At 44.5% G+C, this 26,546-nt stretch overlaps 1 protein-coding gene and 1 long non-coding RNA gene across 3 annotated transcripts in view; one reads left to right on the top strand and one right to left on the bottom strand.

Moving 5' to 3' along the window:
* Positions 1-26,546, top strand: part of LOC144890746 (uncharacterized) — a 388,459-nt gene that overhangs the window by 306,325 nt on the left and 55,588 nt on the right. The gene's annotated exons all lie outside the window — the stretch shown is intronic.
* The window catches only part of LOC137420592 (myosin-IIIb), a 103,666-nt gene that overhangs the window by 76,120 nt on the left and 1,000 nt on the right, over positions 1-26,546 (bottom strand). For both annotated transcript variants that reach the window (XM_078772499.1, XM_078772500.1), the window contains exon 3: positions 20,674-20,739. In XM_078772499.1, coding sequence (XP_078628625.1) covers positions 20,674-20,739 — 66 coding nt within the window. The remainder of the gene's footprint in view (positions 1-20,673; positions 20,740-26,546) is intronic.

The following is a 26,546-nucleotide window of genomic DNA, read 5'->3' as shown; positions in this document are numbered from 1 at the left end:
GCAGAAGACCTGCTTGATATGTTGTCTGGAGTCCTGTTTGAGTACGCCGGCATGGTACTGTTAAACTGTGTTGTAATCCTTATTATATTCAAGTGAGGCTTCTCCATTGAATTGAATCCTTGACATTGTTCTTGAGGTGTGGACATTCTATTTAGTGTACACCCTTCTACGACACCATCATGCCAATTTATATGTCGAAAAATCTATATCTTCAGTTTGCAAACTCCATAAACACTACCACAATGGCACTACAGAGTCCCAAACGACACCACAACAAAGACAAACATGTTAGAAATACACGTGAATTAAATGGATAATTACCCTGCGCTCGTGAAGCGAAAACAGGGTTAGGCAATCGGTTGCGTACGCACGTGTGTTGTACGTGTGGCGTACATGTCTGCATTTTAAAAATTCATTTTCTCGGCAACCGTTGGGCCGATTGAAACAAAATTTTACCATAGCAGCGTTTCCGCCTGTAGAATTTTTTTATTCATAATTATGACATCAAAGGTCACATGGTACGGACGCCATCTTGGAGAAACGTTACACCTCTATATCTCCGAAACCGCTCAATGGAAAATATTAAACGTGGCTCATTGTAAAGAACTCCATTTGGGGAATAAGTGTTAACGATGACGTCATTGGTGCCTCAGTTATGATGTCATAATTCGACAGGGACAACGCTTATTCTGTTCAGTTTGAAATTTATTGAGCGTGATCTTCGCAACAATTATATTAGAGAATATAAATCTATGATGTCATTGCTCACGTTGTCTGGCAGCCATATTGGATCAAATATAAAAAAAACGCTCAAAAACAGAAGAGTCGGTTCGCACCAAATTGACTGTGCAGGGTAAATATTCTATGAATAGCATCTAGTTTCCAATGACATTAGACAGATCAAAGAGCTGTTTATAACAATAATGTCATTTCCGGTAAAATTCTGCATTTTCCAATCATTTAAACGTTGCTTACCAGGAGATGTAACCTGCATGCATATCCTGATGTTATCGGATGCATGAATATTGTCTATACCATGGATGAAAGAGATCTGGTTTGTCTAAGATGTTACACTTAATTCTCTAATAAATTAACTTGTGTATTTATGATGGCTTCATTTTTAACATATCTTAGAATGTATGAATTGGACCGTACATTTTGAAAGTGTTCCCTGCTGATAGCGTCAATCCAACTGATTAACCTTCCTTATAGATACTTTTGGAAATGGAGTTGAGAATGAACATCTGAATACAATAACACAAGTCATTGTTGACTTCAGGTGAGTTGGACGAGAGCAGTCTGAAGCCTTGGGTGGGGGAGACATACTACTACGCGTGCAGAGAGCCGAGCAGTTGGCAGACGTGCCAATGTAAATTTTGTACCAACATACAGTATATGGCAGAGATGAAAGCCTTAGAACACAAGGTCACTCCCCACCCCGAGCTATACAGCCATTTATGGTCTATTTGTTGATCGAAGGTCAACAAATCGTTCATTCAACGGTGTGGTAACTGACCAAGAACCTCGTACAAACTGTGAACAGATATGGCAAAACAGAAGGGAGGTGTGATTGGCCTAACTCTTCTCAAAGGTGCTCTTTCACGCTGGTTAATGACCACATGTGACGGCAGTGTATCGGGAGGCAATCAAGTCCCTATGTGATATGTGATGCCAGTATAAAAAACAGAGAAACCTCACAGAGAATGTGGTAAAGCCAGGCTGGGCAAAGATGAGCGTGATATTTGCTAGATCATGGATGCAGCTTTGTAGTACCAGAATCTATTTGACCTTGAAACAGTTCCCTCATAATTGATCAATATCACAACAGCACAGGTGGCTTCTGCTGAAGTGCGCAAAAGCCTGAACACCTTGCTGGACAATGGCAAGAAAAAGCACCATCACTTTTAGGCAAGTGGCTGATGGAAACCACCAAGACAAAGAGTTCCTTCGACCCAGAATCCCATACAAAGGTTGTTACTTTTGCAGACATACACACGTCCTTGACAACCACGAGCAAAAACAAGTTTATAGTGGATTCAGAATTTCTTTTTCGTCGACTTTTGGTGGTTTCCAAACAAGGGTGCAATTTTGGAAACAGTGCTTGAGCATGAGCTGGCCACAGTGGAAAGGTAATAATAAATTATCCCCAATTAGTGCGTGTGTGTGTGTGTGTGTGTGTGTGTCTGTGTCTGTGTCTGTGTCTGTGTCTGTGTCTGTGTCTGTGTCTGTGTGTGTGTGTGTCTGTGTGTGTGTGTGTGTGTGTGTGTGATGTCTTTGCCCCTTCATAAGGGTAGGTTTTAAAGGCTTTGAGTCGTGCTTTAGGAGAGATTTTAGTGGGAAGGTTTAATGGGCAATCTTTGAACACGACTGTGTGTCCATCGGTTAAAAGACATAAAAGACTCCGAGAACCCAAAATAACCCAAAGATTCAAAAGACCCTGAAGACCCAAAATTCCCAAAGACCCAAAATACCCCAAATACCATGGTTCAAACCTGCACCATCAAATCAACTGTTCTAACCCGTCATTTTTGTCGGGCTTTATACTAGTAAACTTAATATTTGTAAATAATTATATGTCAACAAAACCAGTAATTTAATAATTCAGTATCATTGGAAGGCAATGCCTTGATTTGGTATTAGTATGTTTGGGACACATACAGTCACGTGAAAAAGTAAGTTCACCCCATGTAAAGTTTTGACTTTTTCAACATATTTCAACATACAGCTATTTGATCTTCATTTCAACAATATTGATAGATAAAGGTGATATAATATAACAAATATCATGAAACATTTACATTTTGTAATCCATTGTATAATTTAAATAAACATAAATGCAAATTTCGCATGTGGAAAAAGTAAGTACACCCTTGGCTCTCATAGGTGGTATTGCCCCCTTTGGCAGAAACAACCTCAAGTACGCGTTTCTTATAACTGTCTACCAGTCTCTGACATCGACTGGGAGAAATTTTTGCCCACTCCTCCACGCAGTATTCTTTCAGCTGTGCGATGTTTGAGGGGTTTCTTGCATGCACAGCTCGTTTCAAATCCCCCCAGAACATCTCGATGGGATTTAGATCCGGGCTTTGACTTGGCCATTCCAGAACCCTCCATTTTTTTCTTTTCAGCCATTCCTTTGTGGATTTACTGGTATGTTTAGGGTCATTGTCATGTTGCAAGGTCCACCTTCGGTTGAGCTTCAACTTTCTGACAGATGGCCTCACATTATCCTCAAGCACCCTCTGGTAAAATGAAGAATTCATAGTGGATTCTATGATGGTGAGCTGCCCAGGCCCTGATGCAGCAAAGCTGCCCCAAACCATAATATTTCCACCACCATGCTTTACAGTTGGTATCAGGTTCTTGTGGTCAAATGCTGTCTTTGGTTTTCACCAAACATGTCTTCTGGTACTGTGGCCAAATAGCTCTTGCTTTGACCCATCTGTCCAGAGCACATTGTTCCAGAAGTGCTGGTCTTTGCTGAGGTGTTCATTGGCAAACTTTATTCTTGCCCTGATGTTCTTTCTGGACAGCAAAGGTTTCCTCCTGGCACACCTCCCATGCAGATCATATTTGTGCAGCCTCTTTCTAATGTTAGACTCGTGCACTTTGACATCAACAGTGGTAAGAGCTACCTGTGGGTCACGTGATGATATTCTGGGGTTCTTCGAGACTTCTTTTAGCATCTTGCGGTCTGCTCTCGGGCTGAACTTGCTGGGGCGGCCTGGCCTGAACAAGTTGGCAGTTGTTTGGAATCTTCTCCACTTGTAGATGATCTTCCGGACAGTCGAATGATTGAATTGAAATTGTTTGGAGATCTTTTTAAATCCCTTCCCAGACTCGTAGGCATCTATAACCTTCTTTCTGAAGGCCTCAGAGAGCTCTTTTGATCTAGGCATGGTGACGCAGCACACGTCAACAACAAAGAGCAAACCAAACTAAATGCCTGAGGTTTAAATAAGACAGGTTCCTCCGAGATCCTCTCTAACAATGTTCTAATCATTTGCACCTGAGCTGGTGCACCTGATTCTAATTTTAGGTATTTGAAGTAGTGATAAATGTAGGGGTGTACTTACTTTTTCCACATGCGAAATTTGCATTTATGTTTATTTAAATGACACAATGGACTACAAAATGTAAATGTTTCATGATATTTGTTATATTATATCACCTTTATCTATCAATATTGTTGAAATGAAGATCAAATAGCTGTATGTTGAAATATGTTGAAAAAGTCAAAACTTTACATGGGGTGTACTTACTTTTTCACGTGACTGTATATTTCCATCTCCAAACATAATGTTAGTCTAAGGAGTGGAGTTATGTTTTATTTATATAGAGCTATCATCGTGCTTTTGTTTGATATCAATTTGACATTCTTCACTGAAAACAAACCGAGTGCTGCCCAAATACATGTTTGTGATAGAAGTGGAATGATAAGTTTTCAGAAAAAGTCGTGTTTTATATTAAATATTATCTTGATTAAACCCCTTTGACTTTACATTTTTATTGCAAAGCTTTTGATATACTGTATAAAACCACCTTTCGAGGCCATTTTTTCCCCGCAGAGCAGGGGTTGTCCTTTTTGGGGCACCGTGGTCCCCTTTGTGAAGCAATGTTTTATGGCCGGATGCCCTTCCTGCCGCCAACCCTGTTAGTTGCCCCTTGCGTCACACAGGGAATTACCAGTAAACTGGTACTCAATTTGCCAACCTCAGAAGGATGACAGGCCGAGTCAACCCCCCTGGCGTTAATTCAGCAATCGACCGGGATTCGAACCCAGGATCTTGGGTCCCAAGCCGGCACCCTAACCGTTAAGCCAACACCAGGCCTTTTTGATGTACTGTATGTACAGTTATAATATGTTTGCCAATCTCCTGGTAAAATGTTTGATTTCTAATGTCTCTACTGTAGCATTTATTGAGTTTTAAATTGATGAAGTTACATTTTAAAGGAAAAATTGCATACAAGTGAAAAATAAAGAAATATGAAAACAGCCCAATTAACATAATGTAATATTTTCAGAAACAGGAGATTGAAAGCTTTTGTGTGATACCAATGTTATGTCTGTATCTTAAAAATTGAGGAAGTCAGAGCAAAATAAATGATGACAACAATTGGGCAAAATTGTGTGCACATTACCGTGGAAACCAGGCATTTAACATAGGACATGTCAATAGCTTTTCTCCACATCCATATTTTTATTGCAGAACACATACCCCTGAACCATAAAAAATAGGACACGATTTACTTTACCTTCGATTGGAGTTCCTCTCATTTTAGGAACCATTTTTAGAAATGGCTGCTGGTCTACAAGCAATGCAACAGCGAGTAAAGCGAACAGATGATGGGAAATTGTTTTATCTCTAAAAAGGATGGATTACACAAAGAGCATATGCAGATCTCAAGCATCGAAGCAAGTAAAAACACAACTGAGCTATGGTTGAAGCGACTACATGTATAAAATATCTAAAATGTCACTACAATACATTATATACAATACTACAATATATAAAATATACAATATATATATATATATGTATATATACAGTAATACCCCGGCCTACACCATTAATTGGTTCCATAAGCCGTGACGTAACTCGGTTTTTGACGTAAACCGGGCGTAATGCCTTTTAGCTCTTTCACGAGCCTCGATCTTGTATACAAAAAAAAAATGCCTTAAAAATGCCTTAAAATTAAGACAAACACCGTAAAACTAGAGTAAATAACTCGCGAAAGTATATAACTATCGCTAAACCTTAAAGAACACTAAAAACACATTTTAGTCATATTTTTTAATGAGTAATGAACACAATTAATAAATGAATTTGTAAAGAATAATAAATAAAATTAATAAGATTATGTTATTCACCTTAAACATGGCGTCTCTTCTGAACACAAACACACATTTTAGCAGTCTTAGCCGGCGGCGCTTTTTCAATGACGTATGCGAGAATACGTTCCCTATCATGAATGATGGTCGATACCGTCGATCGTGGCAGCCCTAAGGCATAGACCTTATCACGAATCGGTAAATATCAACAGAGGGCGCTCCACCGCAAAGCATGATGGGATCGAAAAGGGGGCAAACGTAAACACGAACCCAGAAGAGGAAGCGTCTGTCTACGATCGATGCTGTGTTTACGGAAAGGAAGATGGCTAATGTGAAAGAAATTCAGCGTTTTTTGGCATTAAAATCCAGCGATTTAAAGAAATATTTGAGGGAAAAGGGGGTTCCCATTGGAGAAGAGAAACAACCTGCTTATGCAAGAACAGTTCCTGAATGTTGAAACCTCGATCGGCCATACAAATATCGCCGGGCTGGAACTTGTCTACAATGTTCGTCATCAAGCGAAATACGAGGTCCTCCTCGCGAAGATTAAGCCGAAACTTCATGAGTGTCATGAGTAGTTGATCCTCTAAAGATTGAGATCGCTTAACTCCGAGTTTTGCAGTATTGTTTATTTGCCAGGTCTTGTCTTACATTGATAATTTCCCCTTATAATAATGAAGGTTCTGTGCATGAGGGGATACTTCTGCTAATAACCACTTAAACAGGTCAAAACTAGGTAAACCTGTATAAAGTTTCACAAGTTCATCACAGTTTGCTATGTCCGAAACAGTAAGCTTCTTGTTGCATACTGCAATGGCGGCTTTCAGTTTTGCGACAGTGTCCTTGGCTTGCAAATACTGGCTCATGAGCTGATCACAGTTCATAGTTAATTTGTCACAGTAAAAAAGTCCTAAAAGTAATTTAAAGTGGTAAGGATCATGTAGTGTGTCAATGTAAACAAGCAGTCTGTCAAAGTGACAGCGACCGCCTGCGGCGCTATTGCCCCTTTCCGATTCCATGACGCATTGCGGTTCCGATTCACGATAAGGTCTATGCGCTATCACCGACACTTTTTCACCTTTTTCATACCTTTTAATCAGATTTAACTTATCTTTCATCGTAACCACATTACGCTTGGAAACACTAGCATTATCCTTTTTAGGACCCATGGCTAACACAGACACAGTAAAGGAATACTGTACGTCACTTGTTTTGAATGAGAACCAGCAGCTGCGCGTATGTACAGTGTACTGTACGTACATTTTTATATTTTTTATGTGCTTTTTATTGTATTTTAAATTGTTTTTTAGCTTCTTTTATTGTTAATTTATGTACTATTTTATTTATTTTAAATATATTTTTAAGGAAATTAAAAAAATTTCACGTCCGTAGGAGTGACGTAAAGTCGCACATAATGACGTTCGCTGAACTACAATTTACTCTAGAAGAGTGGCGTAAAGTCGGATTTGACGTAGGTCGAAATGGCGTAAAACGGGGTATGACTGTGTATATATATATATATATATATATATATATATATATATATATATGACACATGACCAAAAGTATGCAGACACCCACACCCCTTCTAATTCGTGGATTCGACTATTTCAGCCACACCTATTGCTGACAGGTATATATAATCAAGCACACAGCCATGCAATCTCCATAGACAAACATTGGCAGTAGAATGGGCCGTACTGAAGAGCTCAGTGACATTCAACGTGGCACGGTCATAGGATGCCACCTTTACAACAAGTCAGTTCATCACATTTCTGCCCTGCTAGAGCTGCCCTGGGCAACTGTAAGTGCTGTTATTGTGAAGTAGAAATGCCTAGGAGCAAAAACATCTCAGCCGCAAAGTGGTAGGCCACACAAACTCACAAAACGGGACTGCTGAGTGCTGAAGTGCGTAACGCGTAAAAATAGTCTGTCCTCGGTTGCAACACTCGCTACCGAGTTCCAAACTGCCTCTGGAAGCAACGTCAGCACAACAGCTGTTCGTCGGGAGCTTCATGAAATGGCTTTTCATGGCCGAGCAGCCGCACACAAGCCAAATATCATCATGCACAATGCCAAGCGTCGACTGGAGTGGTGTAAAGCTCGCCGCCATTGGACTCTGGAGCATGGAAACGCGTTCTCTCGAGTGATGAATCACGCTTCACCATCTGGCAGTCTGCCGGACGAATCTGGATTTGGCGGATGCCAGGAGAACACTACCTTCCCGAATGCATATTGCCAAATCTAAAGTTTGGTGGAGAGGGAATAATGGGCTGGGGCTGTTTTTCATGGTTTGGGCTAGGCCCCTTAGTTCCAGTGAAGGGAAATCTTAACGCTACAGCCCACAATGACATTATAGATGATTGTGCGATTCCAACTTTGTGGCAACAGTTTGGGGGAAGGCCCTTTCCTGTTTCAGCATGACAATGCCCCCGTGCACAAAGCCAGGTCCATACAGAAATGGTTTGTCAAGATCGGTGTGGAAGAACATAACTGGCCTGCACAGAACCCTGACCTCAACCCCATCAAACACCTTTGGGATGAATTGGAAGACCGAATGCGAGCCAGGCCTATTCGCCAAACATCAGTGCCTGAATGGAAGCAAATCCCCACAGCAATGTTCCGACATCTAGTGGAAAGCCTTCCCAGAAGAGTGGAAGCTGTTATAGCAGCAAAGGGGAGACGAACTCCATATTAATGCCCATGATATTTGAATGAGATGTTTGATGTTTGGGTGTCCACATACTTTTGGTCATGTAGTGTAAATATATGTATGTATGTATGTATATATGTGTATATATATTTGTTACGGTTTTCCACCACCCTTCCTACCCTTACCAAGGGGAGATTAAACCCCTTGTTCTTTCTGGCCCGGCGTAACCGAGACTTGAAACGCCCCTCCCGGGCAAATGCAAGGTAGGGTTTCGGGACAAGTCTCGCACGTACCTAAATACCTGTGCCGCCGCAGAAGCGGGGAATCAAGCCTCGCACGAGCCACGTGTAATTTGGGTACACCGAGCGGATTGCGTACCATGTGGTCCAGGCAGTTACCGTTAGTATTGGAACCCGATTTGAGCGGTTCTATTCGTACCACGCTTAGTCAATGATGGAAAACACGAGACGGTCGAATATAGGAAGAACACGATTTTAATTATTATTTACACTTATATGTACAATGATTCGGTAGAAGAAGAGACACAGGGCAGTCTTAAGCAGTCTTATATTAAACCCAGACACGGGCCCGATCACACTCACAAAGGGGAAATGCAGGCAGGATGTTCACGCGCTGCCTTGGTCGTCCAGGAACGGCTTCGCCCGGCGTGGCTCTCCACGGTCACAGCACGTCCCGCAATGAAGGCAAGCAGGTGGTGGAAGGGATCCTTGTAGCGCGTCTCTCGAACAAAGGGCAGATGAGGCAGGAGGGAAAGGTACGCGTCTCTGGCTTGGCGGTTTTCCACAGCGCGTTTAGTTACCAGCACGCTATCACTCGCGTAACCCAATAGAGGCTCGGCCTCCAGCTCAAACGAGCAACCAATTTGGTAAGAGCGCTTATACTTAGTTCATGCGCGCCTTCTCTCTTGTACAACACTCAACTCCAACAGAACGCAGTCAAGCACCTCCCTTCGCAGAACTCTCAACTCTCAACAAAACCTCGAGCTCATAACTGACTCTCACAGAACTTAGTGCAGCTCCCCTCTCGCAGAACTGCACACCCCGAGCTCATAACTGACTGAACTGCTGGTGGGGGCTTCGCGCAACGGGTTTTATTACCATGCCCTTAGCCCTCTCGAATGTTCCAACCACGCCCTGTGACACAGTGCCGCAGCCACTCCCTTTGAGCCCTGATTGGCGGCTCGCGCCTACTGTCAGCTTCTCCGCCGCCCTCATTCGGTCCTGCCTCGATTTGCCAGGCCTGCCTTGTGTTAATTCGCGCCAAAAAGCCAAAGGCAGCATAAGGAGGCGTAAGGCGGCATAAGGCAATGAAGGACCTACTCTCATTATTCTACTCAACGCAAAACTAACACAGGAAAAGGACTATGCTCACACATACTAAGAAATAATAATTGCACTATCGCGAGGCTTCGTGTTGTTGTGTGACTAAACTATGAGGGGAAATTTAACCTTTATTTTACAAACTCAAAACCGCAACACTACCCCTCTCGCTCGTCAGACTCGTCCCCGAGTCGAACCCAACAAAAATGGAATGACCGCTTTTGAGAATGATCTGGAAAATTACTTTTACTTTTACATGTGACATATAGGTGTGGTTCCCCCTAACATTTACTCTAACCCGTGTGTGCGACAGTTTTAAAACACTAAATATGTCCCTCCTATTGCATTGAGTAGCTAATCTAACAGAATCACGCCCACAGTTAACCGAATCCGGAATTTGTCAAACTAAACACACAGCCGGTGGGCAGCATTTTATATTTACAAGCACAGAAAACTTAACCTTATTTACAGTTCTATGAGCCAGGACCTGTCCTTTTTGGAAAGAAGATTGGAGGGGAGAGAAAGCACAGCAAAATAGACAAAAACACACTCAAAAATTCATCACACTTGCTGCTTTGCTTCTTGCATCTTCTGTGTGCATATATCAAACCGGCTAGCCCCCGGACCGGCATACAGGCCAATCCTGCTCTTCAGGGCTAACTAAACTTGCAAATCTTCTCATCCCTAGCACACCATCATAAAAATGCACAGCCAATGCGTTCATTTTATTTCTCTGCCAGGCAGGGCCAACCCTATGTGGTCCGACTGCGTGACATTCATGCCACTCAAAACAAGTGGTCCGAAGATGCAAGGTGAATTTGCAGCACGGTGCTGCCCAGCAGAGGTGCAAGGCCACAAGACTTGTGGTCCATAAGTGTAATAATGTGCAGCAAAGGGTTTGTGGCAGCAAAGTGCTGTACAGTTGCAGCAAAGTTACAACAAAAGTATATGGCAGCAAAGTGCTGTGCAGTTCGGCTGCACAGATGTAACAAAGGTGCAACAGGGGTGCTGCACAGATCGATGGTGCTGCACAGTTCCACCTCCAAAATGGTCCTGGGGTGGGGGGGAGAGACAAAACACGACCAGCAAAGCGGAAAGGGCGCAAAGGTACACAGCAACACAAGGGGCGCGGAAGGGCGAGCAGAGCAGGCTCGTCCCTAGCCGTCCGTACCCCCCATCGTCGGCTTACACTACACTAGCCCTTCCTTGTATTTACAAATTCGTCTCTACGTCTTGTCTCCCATATACCCCTCTATCTCAAATTCGTCTCCCAATCCCTCCCAGGAAGGAAGGAATGGAACAAACACAATGTCTCATCACGTCCTGATGCGTCTTACTTACTCTCAATCAGTCTACAAAGCCTTGGTGTGGAGCTTCGTCCACCTCGGTGATTGGCTGTGGATGATGCGAAGGGATTTCTCTTCCTAACTACACTACTGACATTTACTTTTAAACTACCCGGGGTCATACCCTGCCAATCGGCCATCTTTAAACTATGTGGTTCTAAAAACCGAATTCCCATTGTCCACCCTGTGGTGCTCTCCAAAATTTGGGTCTCACTCCCACTGAAATTTCTCTCTGTGCCCTTGCACAATTTCGGGGCTGGGTCGTGTGGCTCCACTAGCAGGTCCAACTACCTGCGCACATCCGCCACTGAAGTCGCCACCCGAGCTTACCTGCTCCTGCGACTACCTAAACTGGGGAAGGCCCCTCCTGGCACTTTTCCCCCTGATGCCCACCTTGGCATTGGGCAACCCGGGTCCTTCCTTTGGATCCTCGGGCCCCACTCAACAACTCACAACTACCCTAACTGGCTCCCAGAGCCTACCTGTGGCCTCACCTGGCCGACAAACTACCAGTGGCGGAGTGCCCCAATAACCATACGCACCAATTAAACCACACGCCCAGCCATTCCACAGTCTCACGCACCCTCCAAAGCACTACCTTGCCACTACCCGCACCACAGATGTCAATATCCATACAAATTTACCTGGGCCCTCTACCTGACTTTACACTACCCACCCCGGGCTTTCGTGAATGGGTTCCACCTCCCCCCATTCACTCCTTTGCACCATGCATTCCACACCTTTTATTCCACACCAAGCATTCCACACCACTTATTCACACCCACTTTTGTCGCACACCTTTTGTGCTCTCACACCACTTTCCTCGCACACCTCAAACACAATTCCTTTTACTCAACACAATTCCTCACACATACAGCATCATCTATCTAACTGCTTTTCCCCTAAAACTCATGCTTCCCCATCATCCCTTTACACTAAGCACTCCCTTCGTCATTATCATCCAGCTAAGCTACCTACGTCCCCACTATAGTTCAGATGTCACTACTTAAATCACATGTCTCTAAAGTCTTCTAGATCCCTATCATTATGCTAGCCCTCCCTCGGCTAGCTGCGGTGCCCCATGGAGGTAACCATCGTTGGCACCCCCATGTGCCTGTCACTGCCATCCCCCTAATCTAATGCTCATGGGCCCTGGCAGTGTGAGGAATGGTTAAACTACCATTCCTCCATGTAGGGTACACTATCCTCATCAGTCTGCTACACTTGAGCCTCTCCGTGTGGGAATACGTCGTCACAGCTCGGCTTCGAAAGGCCGAGCGATCCATGCGGTTGGTTGGTCGCCAGGAATCATGAGTGCGTACAGGTCCGAAACCGCCGGCACCGCGGGCTCGGCTCTCGCCACCACGTGTGAATCGCCGCCATTTTCTTCGCCAGCTACCGCCCCCTCATCAATTTCCTCCTCTTCTACCAACTCTTCCTGTGGGTCCTGGGTCATTCATTTTTCCTTATCATCTACCCCCACTGGCATACGACCGCCTTGGCTAGCCATGGTATGAATACAAATTTGGTTTTTAAATTAAATTTCGGTCGCACATAATTTTCGAGTGTGTGAAGCGCACTCCAGGTCAAATCTCACTCCACCGACACCAAATGTTAAGGCCAATATGTAAATTTGGTTTCCAAAATTTTTGCCCAGGGTTCCAAATCCCACTCCTGACTACCAAATGTTACGGTTTTCCGCTGCCCTTCCTACCCTTACCAAGGGGAGATTAAGCCCCTTGTTCTTTCTGGGCCGGCGTAACCGAGACTTCAAACACCCATCCCGGGCAAATGCAAGGAGGGTTTCGGGACAAGTCTCGCACGTACCTAAATACCTGCGCTGCCGCGGAAGCGGGGAATCAAGCCTCGCACGAGCCACGTGTAATTTGGGTACACCGAGTGGATTGCGTACCACGTGGTCCGTGCAATTACCGTTAGTATTGGAACCCGATTCGAGCGGTTCTATTCGTACCACGCTTAGTCAATGATGGAAAACACGAGACAGTCGAATAAAGGAAGACCACGATTTAATTATTATTTACAATTATATGTACAATGATTCGGTAGAAGAAGAGACACAGGGCAGTCTTAAGCAGTCTTATATTAACCCCAGACATGGGCCCAATCACACTCTCAAAGGGGAAATGCAGGCAGGATGTTCACGCGCTGCCTTGGTCGTCCAGGAACGGCTTCGCCCGGCGTGGCTCTCCACGGTCACAGCACGTCCCGTGATGAAGGCAAGCAGGTGGTGGAAGGGATCCTTGTAGCGCGTCTCTCGAACAAAGGGCAGATGAGGCAGGAGGGAAAGGTCCGCGTCTCTCGCCGGCTTGGCGGTTTTCCACAGCGGGTTTAGTTACCAGCGCGCTATCACTCACGTAACCCAATAGAGGCTCGGCCTCCAGCTCAAACGAGCAACCAATTTGATAAGAGCGCTTATACTTAGTTCATGCGCGTCTTCTCTCTTGTACAACACTCAACTCTCATAGACCTTAGTCAAGCGCCTCCCTTCACAGAACTCTCAACTCTCAACAAAACCCCGAGCTCATAACTGATTCTCACAGAACTTAGTGCAGCTCCCCTCTCACAGAACTGCACACCCCGAGCTCATAACTGACTGAACTGCTGGTGGGGGCTTCGCGCAATGGGTTTTATTGCCACGCCCTTAGCCCTCTCGAATGTTCCAACCACGCCCTGTGACGCAGTGCCGCAGCCACTCCCTTTGAGCCCTGATTCGGTCCTGCCTCGATTTGCCAGGCCTGCCTCGTGTTAATTCGCGCCAAAAAGCCATAGCCAGCATAAGGAGGCGTAAGGCGGCATAAGGCAATGGAGGTGGCATAAGGCAATGAAGGACCTACTCTCATTATTCTACTCAACGCAAAACTAACACAGGAAAAGGACTATGCTCACACATACTAATAAATAACTGCACTATCGTGAGGCTACGTGTTGTTGTGTGACTAAACTATGAGGGGGAAATTCAACTTTTCTTTTCTTTTCTTTTCTTTTTTTTTTTTTTTTTTTTTTTTTTTTTTTTTTTTTTTTTTTTTTTTTTTTTTTTTTTTTTTTTTTTTTTTTTTTTTTTTTTTTTTTTTGGGTATACAAGGTCGAGGCTCGTGAAAGAGCGAACATTAATCACACAGAAAGACAAACCGACACATAAAACATATAACATAGGGAGCGGTAGACAAGATGGGGAGAGAGGGGGAAGGACACAAACACAACATTTGAGAGCAGGGACCGAGAGACATGGAGACATCGAGAGATCTGAGAGAGGGCGAGGGCTTTAGGGGGGGGGGCGTGGGAAGGGGGCGGTGGGAGAGGTATAAAACATATGGACACTGCCAGGACTTCCAGGAAAGAAGTTGGAATTTCAAACAAGGTGGATCTGGGGTGAATTAGCGGGGGTAGAAAAGATCAAGGTTTTGGATGGGGGAAGATAAGAGATGGTGGTGAACAGCTGTTTTAAAGACCTGGAGGGAGGAGTGGGATTGAAGGGAGTGAGGGAGTTTGTTCCAGAGGCGGGAGAAAAGAGGAATGAAAGAGTGAAGGTGAGCAGAGAGCCGAGATTTCGGCAGTTTAACCATCACAGGGTTGCTGGCAGATCTTGTGCGACCTGTAGGAATATTTGGGGGACAGAGCACAGAGAGAGCTGGGGGTGCAAGGCCGGAGAGGAGTCGGTAGAAGACAGAAAGACCACCTACCTGCCTGCGGTGAGTGAGTGAAAGGCCCTCAGAGATAGCTTCATCGCGGGAGATTCCAATAATTCTGAAAGCTTTGGTTTCAACAGCGTGAAGCCGAGCTAGGTGTGAGGCAGGAGCACCGGCCCATAGGGGAGAACAGTATTCCATTGAGCTGCGGATGAAAGCCTTGTATGTGGTGAGGAGCTCAGGTGTGCCGAGGAAGGACATCGCACGACGGAGGATGCCCAGTCGGCGACTGGCTTTGGAGGCCAGCTTGGAAATGTGGTTTTCCCAAGAAAGATCATGGCAGATAGTGAGACCCAAAATCTTGAGCGACAGAACTTCTTGGAGAGGATTGTTGAGAAAGTAGATGGGAGGGTTGTCCAGTCGATCTTTTCGGAGAGACATAGTAAGAGTGTGAGATTTGTCAGGATTGAAAGACATGTTCCACTTGTTTGACCAGTCTGTGATTTTGTCCAGGTCTTCAGAGAGTGAGGAGGCAGCAGACTGCCGATCTGAGGGAAGAGGAATGGAGCGGCAGAGAGTGGAGTCATCAGCAAAGAGATAGAGAGGATTTTCGAGAGAGTCAGAGAGATCATTGATGAAGACCAGAAAAAGCACGGGGCCCAGAACACTGCCTTGGGGAACTCCAGCCTGAACAGGAAGAGGAGATGAGAGAAACCCATTCAGGGCCACACGTTGACGACGACTAGAGAGGAAGTCCGCCAGCCATGCGTGGAGATTTCCATGGATACCAAAGGAGGAGAGTTTGGTGAGCAGAGCGGGGTGCCAGACCGTGTCGAAGGCACGTGATATGTCGAGGGAGACAGCTCTAATTTCCTGCTTGGCATTGAGGACCTCCATCCATTGTTGAGACAGCAGAAGCAGCATGTCCAGAGTAGAGTGACCTGGTCTGAAACCAAATTGATGATCAGAGATCAAGCCATTGGAGAAGAGGAAAGATTTCATATCCGAAGCAATGATGGATTCCATGACTTTGCTGATAATTGGGAGAAGGCTGATTGGTCTGTAGTTGCTAGGATCTGTTTTTGCACCTTTTTTGTGCAAAGCGGTGATGTTGGCTGATTTCCAAGCAGATGGCAGTTGACCTTGAGCAAAAGAGAGGGTGAAGAGAACAGAGAGAGGGTGAGATAGAGCAGCAGAGCAGGATTTTAGGACCCGTGGGCTGATGCCGTCGGGTCCAGTTGCAGAATCAGAGTCGAGGGTTGACAGAAACTTTTCCACCTTGTCAGGAGGAAAGGACACGGAGTCCAGGAGCAGCAGGGTACGACTGGGTATGGTGGGTACAGAGAGGGATGGGTTTGGGACACAAGATTTAGAGGCAAACACAGAGTTGAGGCATTCAGCTTTTTCACGTGCGGAGTCAGCTGTGTAGCCGTTTGAGGTAAGGGAGGGGATGGAGGGGGAACAAACACCAGAAACGGATTTGACCAGACGCCACCAGGATTTGGAAGAGGGAGACAGATAAGAGAGTTCGGTCTTGAGAACGGAGAGATATTGTTTCCTGGCTCTCCTGAGGGTGGACACACACTTGTTTCGGGCTTTGTGAAAGGAAATGAGATTTCCTTCCGTTGGATTTGCTTTCCAGGAGACGAAGGCAAGTTGTTTCTGGGCAACAGCCTCACCACAAGATTCCGTGTACCATGGACGGGAGGAAGGGTAAGACAACTGAAGACGAGATGGGATAAATCTGTGCATGAGAGAGAGCAATTTACTTTGGAAGAATTCCCAGGATGAGTTGATGTCAGAGGTGGTAGAAATGGGAGACCAGTCCAGATGATTGATGGCTGCTTGAAGACCGTGCCAGTTGGCCTGAGTGAAATGCCAGACTCGTCGACGCTGAGCAGGCTCCCTGAGGATGGTCAGAGAGATGTCCACTTTAACAAGGACATGATCAGATGATCCGATCGGAGCAGAAGAAGAGCAGCAGACATTTTCAGGGAAGTTAGTCATAACCAAGTCCAGAAGAGAAGATGTTCCGTTGACTGAGATCCGGGTCGGGAAATTGACAGATTGTGTCAGTCCCAGTAAGTCGCAGAAGTCCTTTGCTGAGGAGCCATGGCTGGTGAGAGAGGTACCCACACCCAGCCAACTGGCATGATGACAGTTGAAATCACCACATATGAGGAAGAGAGAGTTGGGATGAGTAGATAGAAGTTGGTCCATATCATCAGACAGCGAGATGTAGATGGAGTCATCACTGTTTGGTGGACGGTACAACACACATATGAACAAGAGGTGGGAGCGAAGGGGAAGCCGTAGCCAGAGGTATTCCTGGGGGTGAGGTGGAGAGAGTGCAGTGCAGGGCGAGTGAGGAAGAGAGTTTTTGATAAAGATAGCGCCACCTAGTGGTGGATAAAGATTTTTGATAAAGAACCTTTATTGTACAAACTCAAAACCGCAACAATATATATATATATATATATATATATATATATATATATATATATATATATATATAGTGCGTATCAAAAAAAAGGTAATCCGAATTCAAGGGGTTAATATGAAAAGGTTATTTATTTTTGACAAATTACATGTGCTTTACTAATTAAGAGGAGATCCCTCCGCTTTCCATTGATACCTTCCATGCATCATTGCTGTCACACATGACGGAGTACATGTTCATTGAAAATGACAAGTTCAAATCGCATTTTTACAAGTTTGGTCTATTCGATGCAAGTCAGGATAATTGGTGCAAAAGGAACGTCAGATGTGAACTTTTCTCAGAAATGAATGGCCTTTATTCACCCACACCTTCAACATGTCCACCTCCCCTTTCAACACAAAGCTCACAGCGGCGGAGCATGCCCTGAACTGCTCGTCTCACCATAGCCGGGTCCCTGGCGGGTGTGTGCCTCCTACCAGATCGCCCAGTGTGCCTCCTACCAGAATGCTCCTTGTTGCGGTTGAGGCTAGTGCCATGCTCTTGGTATTTTCTAACATTCGCCCAGATGGTTTTGGCTGCTGGAGGCTCCCGTTCTGGGAAACGTTCCCTGAACGCATCACGAGTTCGCTGCAAACTTCCAGTTTGGTGAAAGGTTGTAACCACAAAGGTCCGCCGTTCAGTCGTAAGTTGAACCATCTTTTCAATGACTCAGACTGTCTCTAAACCCATACACTGTAGGCCCATCTTAAATACCCATCTTAAACAAAGGATGACGCAACCGACGATTACCAGACCAGCTTAAGAATTTTACATAAATCAACGTGGCAGTCGAGAAGTAATGCGTCCATTTCAAACTGTCTTGCACCGATTAGCCAAACTTGTAAAAATGCGATTTGAACTTGTCATTTTCAATGAACATGTACTCCATCATGTGTGACAGCAATGATGCATGAAAGGCATCAATGGAAAGCTGAGGATCTCCTCATAATTGGTAAACCACATGTAAATTGTCAAACTAAATAACCTTTGCATATTAACCCCTTGAATTCGGATTACCTTTTTTTTTATACACACTGTGTATATATATATATATATATATATATACATACATATATATATATATATATATATATATATATATATATATATATATATATATATATATATATATAAATACTAGCGGAGCTTGCCCATCACTTTGCTGATGCACCAATTAGGTAGGTGTCCTGTTTGCCAAAATTAATTTACCCGTGGGAATAATGCTTTAACGTCAGCGTTGCCCTGGTAAAGAAGACTAAAAGTCTAACAGCCACGTAGCCGGGCTTGTAAAATATTCTAAACCACAAACGCATATGACTAGCTTTTCGCTCAAACAGTCGCTAATGCTGCTTATAACATTAAACAACAACATTTGGAGGAATCCCGACATCCGTGAGGTAAGTTTTACTAACAGAACTGAGGGAAGATCTACTGTAATCTATGTACCCCGCATGGGTTGGAGGTGTGCTCATTTACCAAGCAGCTAGCTAGCGCTTGCCAAGCCGTCCGTTCCTTAACGGTTTTGAATGAAGTGCTTGCTCGAATGCTTAAACCACTTGGCGGTCTTTCCACAAGAACCTTGGTAAATGAACACACACCCAATGTTCTTGAGACACGACCATAGATCGACTGTAATTTATATACCACAAAGAGGAATGACCCTTCCTGCTGCTCCCGTAGTGAGCGGGTGTACTTGTAAATAAAAATGTCGGTCGGTGGACTCAGCCGTCGTAATGACATCATAGACGTAATGACGTAACAGACACAAAACTAATATATTTTAACTTCCAGTAAGTTTGCAGTCACTATGAACGGATTAGTGTTACGATTCGATTTACTATAATATTAACGTTATGTTATCATTATTTCGAAAATGATATTACCATTAAAAAACCCAGGCTAATTCCCTACTTCCTTGGTTGTTAATATTAGTGCCGAACATCATGAACCATACACCGCTTCAATCCATAAACGACATTGGGATTAAAGTGTTATGGTTATATTTACGATATTATTATCTATCTATAATTCCATTAATCTCTGTGTGTATGTGTGTATGTGTGTATGTGTGTATGTGTGTATGTGTGTATGTGTGTATGTGTGTATGTTTGTCTGTGACCGCTGTTTCTCGACAACTACCGGTCCGATATACTTGAAACTTGCCAGGTATATTGCTGGGGACCCGAGGATGTGCCTTTTCAAGGTTTGAAATTAATCGGACAAGTAGTTACCGAGCTATGGCGATTTCTTTACCAAACACCGCAAGCCGTTCGCTTTGGACCAAACCATTTCATGTAAATAGAGGGGGGGGGGGGGTTCTGTGGTCGTTGCGAATGGACCAAACCATTCATGTAAATAGAGGGGGGGGGGTTCTGTGGTCGTTACTGCCACGTGGTTTCAAAGTTTTTTTTTGTTGTTGTTGTTTGCACGCATGTTTTTTTGCACCCACGTACGGGCACGCCCTAGGATGTTTACACACACACACCCCTACACAAATTTTTTTTTTTTTTTTTTTTTGGCAAGGAACGGGCACCCACGTACGGGCACGTCCTAGCTTATATATAGTACGGGCATGCCCTAGTAATTACGAAAACAATACTACTGAAACGATACACTACTGTATTAAGAAACCTGGGCTTAATTTGTCCGAAGCGGTCCGAAGAAGAGTCATAAAGCATATAACATTACGTACCGCACTGTTTTGTTGGAAGAGACGTAACACCGATAATTTCGATATTTCATGATCATTTTAACAATCGGTTTGTTTGTTTCACACTGAATGAAAAACGTGAAGGTAGAGCATGGCGACTGTGATATATGACTTGTTCAACGATATATTTGGCATGAACGGCATATAAATCAAAATGGCGTAGTGTGGAGAGTCAGCAGCCGCACCGCCGTAATGACATCAGACGTAATCACATCACCCTGTCATGTGACCATATCCTCAGCTCTGATTGATATATGTTTGAGGGGACATACATACGGACAGACAAACATTGTTCAAGATGGCGTAGCCCATCGGAATTGTAATACCCTCTGCCACCACCACTAGGTGGCGTTACAAGGTACAAAATTACATAGAAAATTTATGCCCCCTCCTCTTCCCCACACCCGCATGAGGCCGTATCCACATAGCCTATTTTACCCCCTACTCACAGTTGTATTTGTACCCCGAGTTTGGACTTTGTAACTTAAGAGATGTTGCCGTGCATAGAACACATATAAACAAAGAGAGAGAGAGAGAGAGAGAGAGAGATTTTTGCCTTTTATAGGTATAGATAAAATATATAAATAATACAAAATATACAAATAACACATATAAAAATCTAAAAAGCCACTACAATATATAAAAAGAAGAAATTGAATACTTACGTCATTTTTGTAAACCGGCAGCAGCTTGTAAGGGTTTATTGATATCAATATGTCACCGATGTACGTCTGAAAAAGAGACATCCATGAATGTGTCATTATAATTACAATCTTCGTGATGCAATATCATTTATCACAGAAATGAGTGCTTCTTGTACTTTAATCGAACTGCAGCGAAACGACATGTCCAAGAGGAAAATGCGACTTGTGGAGATCATTAATGAGTGAATTTGGCTTTTGTTGGTCATTAATGAGCTAATATGGCTACATCGTAATTCTGACAATGTCTCAGTTTCCAGAAGTTTAAAGAACACAATTCTTTACTATTACCACCTTTAGCTGGATTTTAACCCACAACCTATAGGATTACCAGCCCAGTGTCCTTCCACTAAGCCACCAGCGTGATGCATGCGTGCGTCCCTTACCCATGCGTGACGATTCATTGTCGAATATTAGCAAAATAATATGGAACCATTATCAATGTACTATTGTTTTTGTTCAGCATTGCCAAAGCAGTCTCATAGCAAGGAATACACTGGGTAGTTTGCCTTTGTCTTAGCAGGGGTAGTCAGGGCAGGATTTGGGAATTGTTCAGAGTGCTGGCGATGACGAAAGACACCATGAGATATTTAACATCCACCATCAAGTACGAGCAGACAGGACACCCGGCTTAGCATCCACCCGATGGATAACACTCTTTGTGATGCAACGCCATACCTACAACACACTGATGCTACAGTCTATAGACGGGTTGGAAATCAAACCCAAAAGAGATATCTCACAGGTAAGAGCGCTACCTCTGCACCTCCTGTCAGACAGAAAGATATTCATCCATTAATACCGAATAGTAAGGAGAGTTTATCCACAGTATGGAGTGTCTATCCAGGATGGTAAGGAGAGGAATCCATAGTGGGAATAGTTGTTGTTACCTACATCACCGAAGGTTGACGGAGGTTGTGTTTTCACTCCTGTCTGCCTGTCTGTGAGCATATCTCAAAAACTTATGGATGGATTCTGACGAAACTTGGTGGACAGGTTGGGTGTGTGACAAGGATGAATTGATTCGATTCTCCAGGATTCTCAAAGAGACATATCATTGACTAAATCACCACCACACAAGATTGAGTCCTTCTCGATTATGTCTCAAAGGGTTGTGAGGGGACGATTCCTTCTCTGGGGTTCCTCGGGCCTCCAGAATAGAACTTTCTTTGCAAGTTCTTCATGTCGCATCATATGACCAGCAAAGCGAAGGTGGCATTTCCTCACTATAGCAGACATAAGGGCTAAGAACCATACAGATCCCTGTTAGTGATAAGGCCTCGACAAGAAACATTCATAACTTTACGAATCAATCGGGACTGGGTCCCGTCCCATCCAGTGATTTCGTCAATGTTTGGGTCAAGGTCCAGGATTCACACCCATAGAGAATGTTGTAGGGAGGAAGGTTTTGCATTTACGAAGCAGTGGGAATAATTTTGGGATAAAAGGGAATGGTGTTTCCAGGCTGAAGGAGACACGACTTTATTTCAAATTGCATGAACATGGGTGCCAAAGCTCAGCTAAAGCGAGAAAAAAGACAGGCAATTGTAACTTTTAGAAAAGAAGGCCTTGAAACAGTTGCAATGCTGGAGATGTTTAGCTGGGCTCTATTTTCCGGTGCTGTAAGACGTCTACTGCACAGACTGGTGACTCGAATTACTTGTCCTGCGATTCTGTTGTGATTCTTGGTCGACCAGAACGTTTTCTATCGTCATTTTTACCAGTTTAGTTATGTCGTTTTAAGGCACAAGCAACTGTATTTACTGGCACTTGTAATTTTATTTGCAATTTATCTCAAGGATTGGCCTTCTTTTCTCAAAGTTACAATTAGCTGTCTTTTTTCTAGCTTTAGCTGAGCTTTGTCACCCATATTCATGCAATATGAAACACAAAAACACTCATTGCATTGCATGGCTGGTCTTTCTGTGAACATTTTTTGCAATGCCTGGCATTAATAGACGTTGCACGTGATGAAGAAACCAAGCACAAACATTCATTCCTCACAGAGCAGAGTATTTGTAAACAGTTTTTGCTCCCGAGATGAAATGTTAATAACATGAACTTCGTGTTTCAGTTTGGATTTTGTATTGCACTTTTCGACCTATTTCCAGAAATTGCTTTAAACCTACGTTTCGCACAAGAAAGATGCATTGAAGAACAATATATTATCAGTAGAGAAGTAGACTTATCTTTGGTAAGAGTTTTGTTCACATCTTATGTTAATTTTGCACATTGAACACATTATGTTGGGTGTACCTAAACTTTTGACTGGTAGTGGGTGTTTGTGGCTTCCTCGTCTTCTGCAGACCCAATGCGACTTCATAGATCGCCTGGTCACAGGTGATGATCGTGAATTCTCGTCACATTTTCCTTGACAAACTCATACAGTATGCTACGGATTTCTCAACCACGTCTGGGTGTGTGGGCGACGTGTGAGCAGACGTGCTACCAGGGCCTGAGATCGGTAAGATGGAGCATTTTCCACTCCATGATTGTTAGGTCGTGACGGAATTTGTCCCGTAGTGCAGTGATAAAGAACACACTGCCATCTCTGAAAAGGGGCTCATCCATGTATGAAATAAGACGAGACATTGCAGCATTTAATGGACTCTTGTTGCCGGTACTACTCTCGTCACATCCTGCACTCGTTACGTACGAAGACATACCAGCATGGTGGTACCGGCAGAGCAGACCAGTTAGTAATTCATCTTACCTCAGGGTATAACTCACACTAAAGAAAACATGAACAAAATGTGTAGGAAGCCATGTCAGGGCCTCTCAAATTGTGGGGGCCTGGATCCTGGACTAATACTGGTCATTGTGACACCTCACTCTTAGATTGCTAGACTCGGCCTGAACCCAAATCCAGGCTACGTCGAGAGAGTACTCCGACTATGACTAGTGCAATTACGATGACTACGACGACAACTGCTACTACCACTACTTTTATTCCCACCTTTTTGTGGCGTCAGCCAGGGAACATTTTTGGCCCAAATCCTTTACATATTGGGCTGGCCAAGCCTGATGTTAAAATGATGGTGATTTGAGGGGGAATTTATAATTTGTTGAGTGTGCCAGCGATAACTCACCTACTCATTAGGAAATGCACTAGTTGATCTTTAACATCCACCAGGTAATGCTATCAGAGGGGACACTCAGCTTGGGGTCAATCCAAGAGACGGGGAACTTTGTGATACAACACTCTGCTTGGAAAACACCAATGCAAATTTAGCCGGGTTGGGAATCGAACCCAGACTAGACAGATCAGAGGTAAATGTGCATGTGCTACTTCTCTACTAAGTTGTAAAACAGGCAAATTCTGGTAATTGAATCTAAGTAGGGTACTTCTGACAAAGAGCCATGAACTTAAGCAGATAATAATTTAAGTCTTGGGACAGACAAGTTTATAATGAGAATCACGCAATAAGAACCACGGGCTGGCAGGATGGCCCAGAGGTACACACACTGCCCTCTAAGGTGTCCAGCCTGGGTTTGAATCCCAACGCAGCTATAAACCGCATCAGCACTCATACCGCATTAGCACTCATACCGCATCAGCACTCATACCGCATCAGCACTCATACCGCATCAGCACTCATACCGCATCACTACTTATACCGCATCAGCACTCATACCGCATCAGCACTCATACCGCATCAGCACTCATACCGCATCAGCACTCATACCGCATCAGCACTCATACCACATCAGTACTCATACCGCATCAGCATCATACCGCATCAGTACTCATACCGCATCACTACTTATACCGCATCAGTACTCATAACCGCATCAGTACTCATACCGCATCAGTACTCATACCGCATCAGCACTCATACCGCATCAGCCGTCATACCGCATCAGTACTCATACCGCATCAGTACTCATACCGCATCAGTACTCATACCGCCTCAGTACTCATACCGCATCAGTACTCATACCGCATCAGCACTCATACCGCATCAGTACTCATACCGCATCAGTACTCATACCGCATCAGTACTCATACCGCATCAGCACTCATACCGCATCAGCCGTCATACCGCATCAGTACTCATACCGCATCAGTACTCATACCGCATCAGTACTCATACCGCATCAGCACTCATACCGCATCAGTACTTATACCGCATCAGTACTCATACCGCATCAGCACTCATACCGCATCAGTACTCAATACCACATCAGTACTCATACCGCATCAATACTCACACCGCATAAGTACTCATACCGCATCAGTAGCCTACATGTTAAGAAGATGCCACACAGTCATGCTCAGATCCAATCGAGTTTAATCCAGACAACGACGAGGACTTTGTCAACATATAGCCGAGACTCGACACCTTTTGTATACTGAATCGAGGCTCGTGGAAGAGCTAACGTTTATTTCACAAACAAATCAAACAGACAAACAAAATATATAAAAAGAGGGAGCGGAAGACAAGATGGGGAGAGAAGGGGAAGCACACAAACACAACATTTGAGAGCAGGGAGATGTGTGGGAGGGAGAGGGCTTGGGGGGAGGATGCGTGGGACGGGGGGGGGGGGGGTGGAAGAAGTATAAAACACAAGGACACCAAGGACTTCCAGGACAGAAGTTGGTATTTCAAAAAAGTGGATTTGGGATGAAATTAGCGGGGGTCTTAAAGATCAAGGTTTTGGATGGGGGAAGATAAGAGATGGTGGTGAACAGCTGTTTTAAAGACCTGGAGGGTGGAGTGGGATTGAAGAGAGTGAGGGCGTTTGTTCCAGATGCGGGAGAAAAGAGGAATGAAGGAGTGAAGGTGAGCAGAGAGTCTTGATTTTGGCAGTTTAACCAAAAGAGGGTTGCAGGCAGATCGTGTGTGACCTGTAGGAATAATTGGGGGACAGAGCCCAAAGAGAGCTGGGGGGGCAAGGTCAGAGAGGAGTCGGTAGAAGACGGAAAGACCACCAACCTGCCTGCGGTGAGTGAGTGAGAGGCCCTTGGAGTTAGCTTCATCGCGGGAGATTCCAATGATTCTGAACGCTTTGGTTTCAACAGCGTGAAGACAAGCTAGGTGTGAGGCAGGAGCACCAGCCCAGAGGGGAGAGCAGTATTCCATTGAGCTGTGGATGAAAGCCTTGTATGTGGTGAGGAGCTCAGGTGTGCCAAGGAAGGACTTCGCACGACGGAGGATGCCCAGTCGGCGACTGGCTTTGGAGGCCAGATTTGAAATGTGGTTTTCCCAGGAAAGATCATGGCAGATAGTGAGACCCAAAAGCTTGAGTGACAGAACTTCTTGGAGAGGATTATTCAGAAAGTGGATGGGAGGGTTGTCCAGTCGGTCTTTTCGGAGAGACATCGTAAGAGTGTGCGATTTGTCAGGATTGAAAGACATGTTCCACTTGTTTTCCCAGTCTGTGATTTTGTCCAGGTCTGCAGAGAGTGAGGAGGCTACAGACTGCCGATCTGAGGGAAGAGGAATGGAGCGGCAGAGAGTGGAGTCATCAGCAAAGAGATAGAGAGGATTTTCAAGAGAGTCGGAGAGATCATTGATGAAGACCAGAAAAAGCACAGGGCCCAGAACACTGCCTTGTGGAACTCCAGCCTGAACAGGAAGAGGAGATGAGAGAAACCCATTCAGGGCCACACGTTTACTACGACTAGAGAGGAAGTCCGCCAGCCATGTGTGGAGATTTCCATGGATCCCAAAGGAGGAGAGTTTGGTGAGCAGAGCGGGGTGCCAGACCCTATCGAAGGCACGTGATATGTCAAGGGAGACAGCTCTAATTTCCTGTTTGGCATTGAGGACCTCCATCCATTGTTGAGAAAGCAGAAGCAGCATGTCCAGAGTAGAGTGACCTGGTCTGAAACC

The sequence above is a fragment of the Myxine glutinosa genome, chromosome 2 (genome assembly GCF_964187855.1).
Source record: "Myxine glutinosa chromosome 2, kmMyxGlut1.1, whole genome shotgun sequence".
Lineage (NCBI taxonomy): Eukaryota > Metazoa > Chordata > Myxini > Myxiniformes > Myxinidae > Myxine > Myxine glutinosa.
The sequence above is the reverse complement of the archived record's forward strand: the minus strand, read 5'-3'. Positions and strand labels throughout refer to the sequence as shown.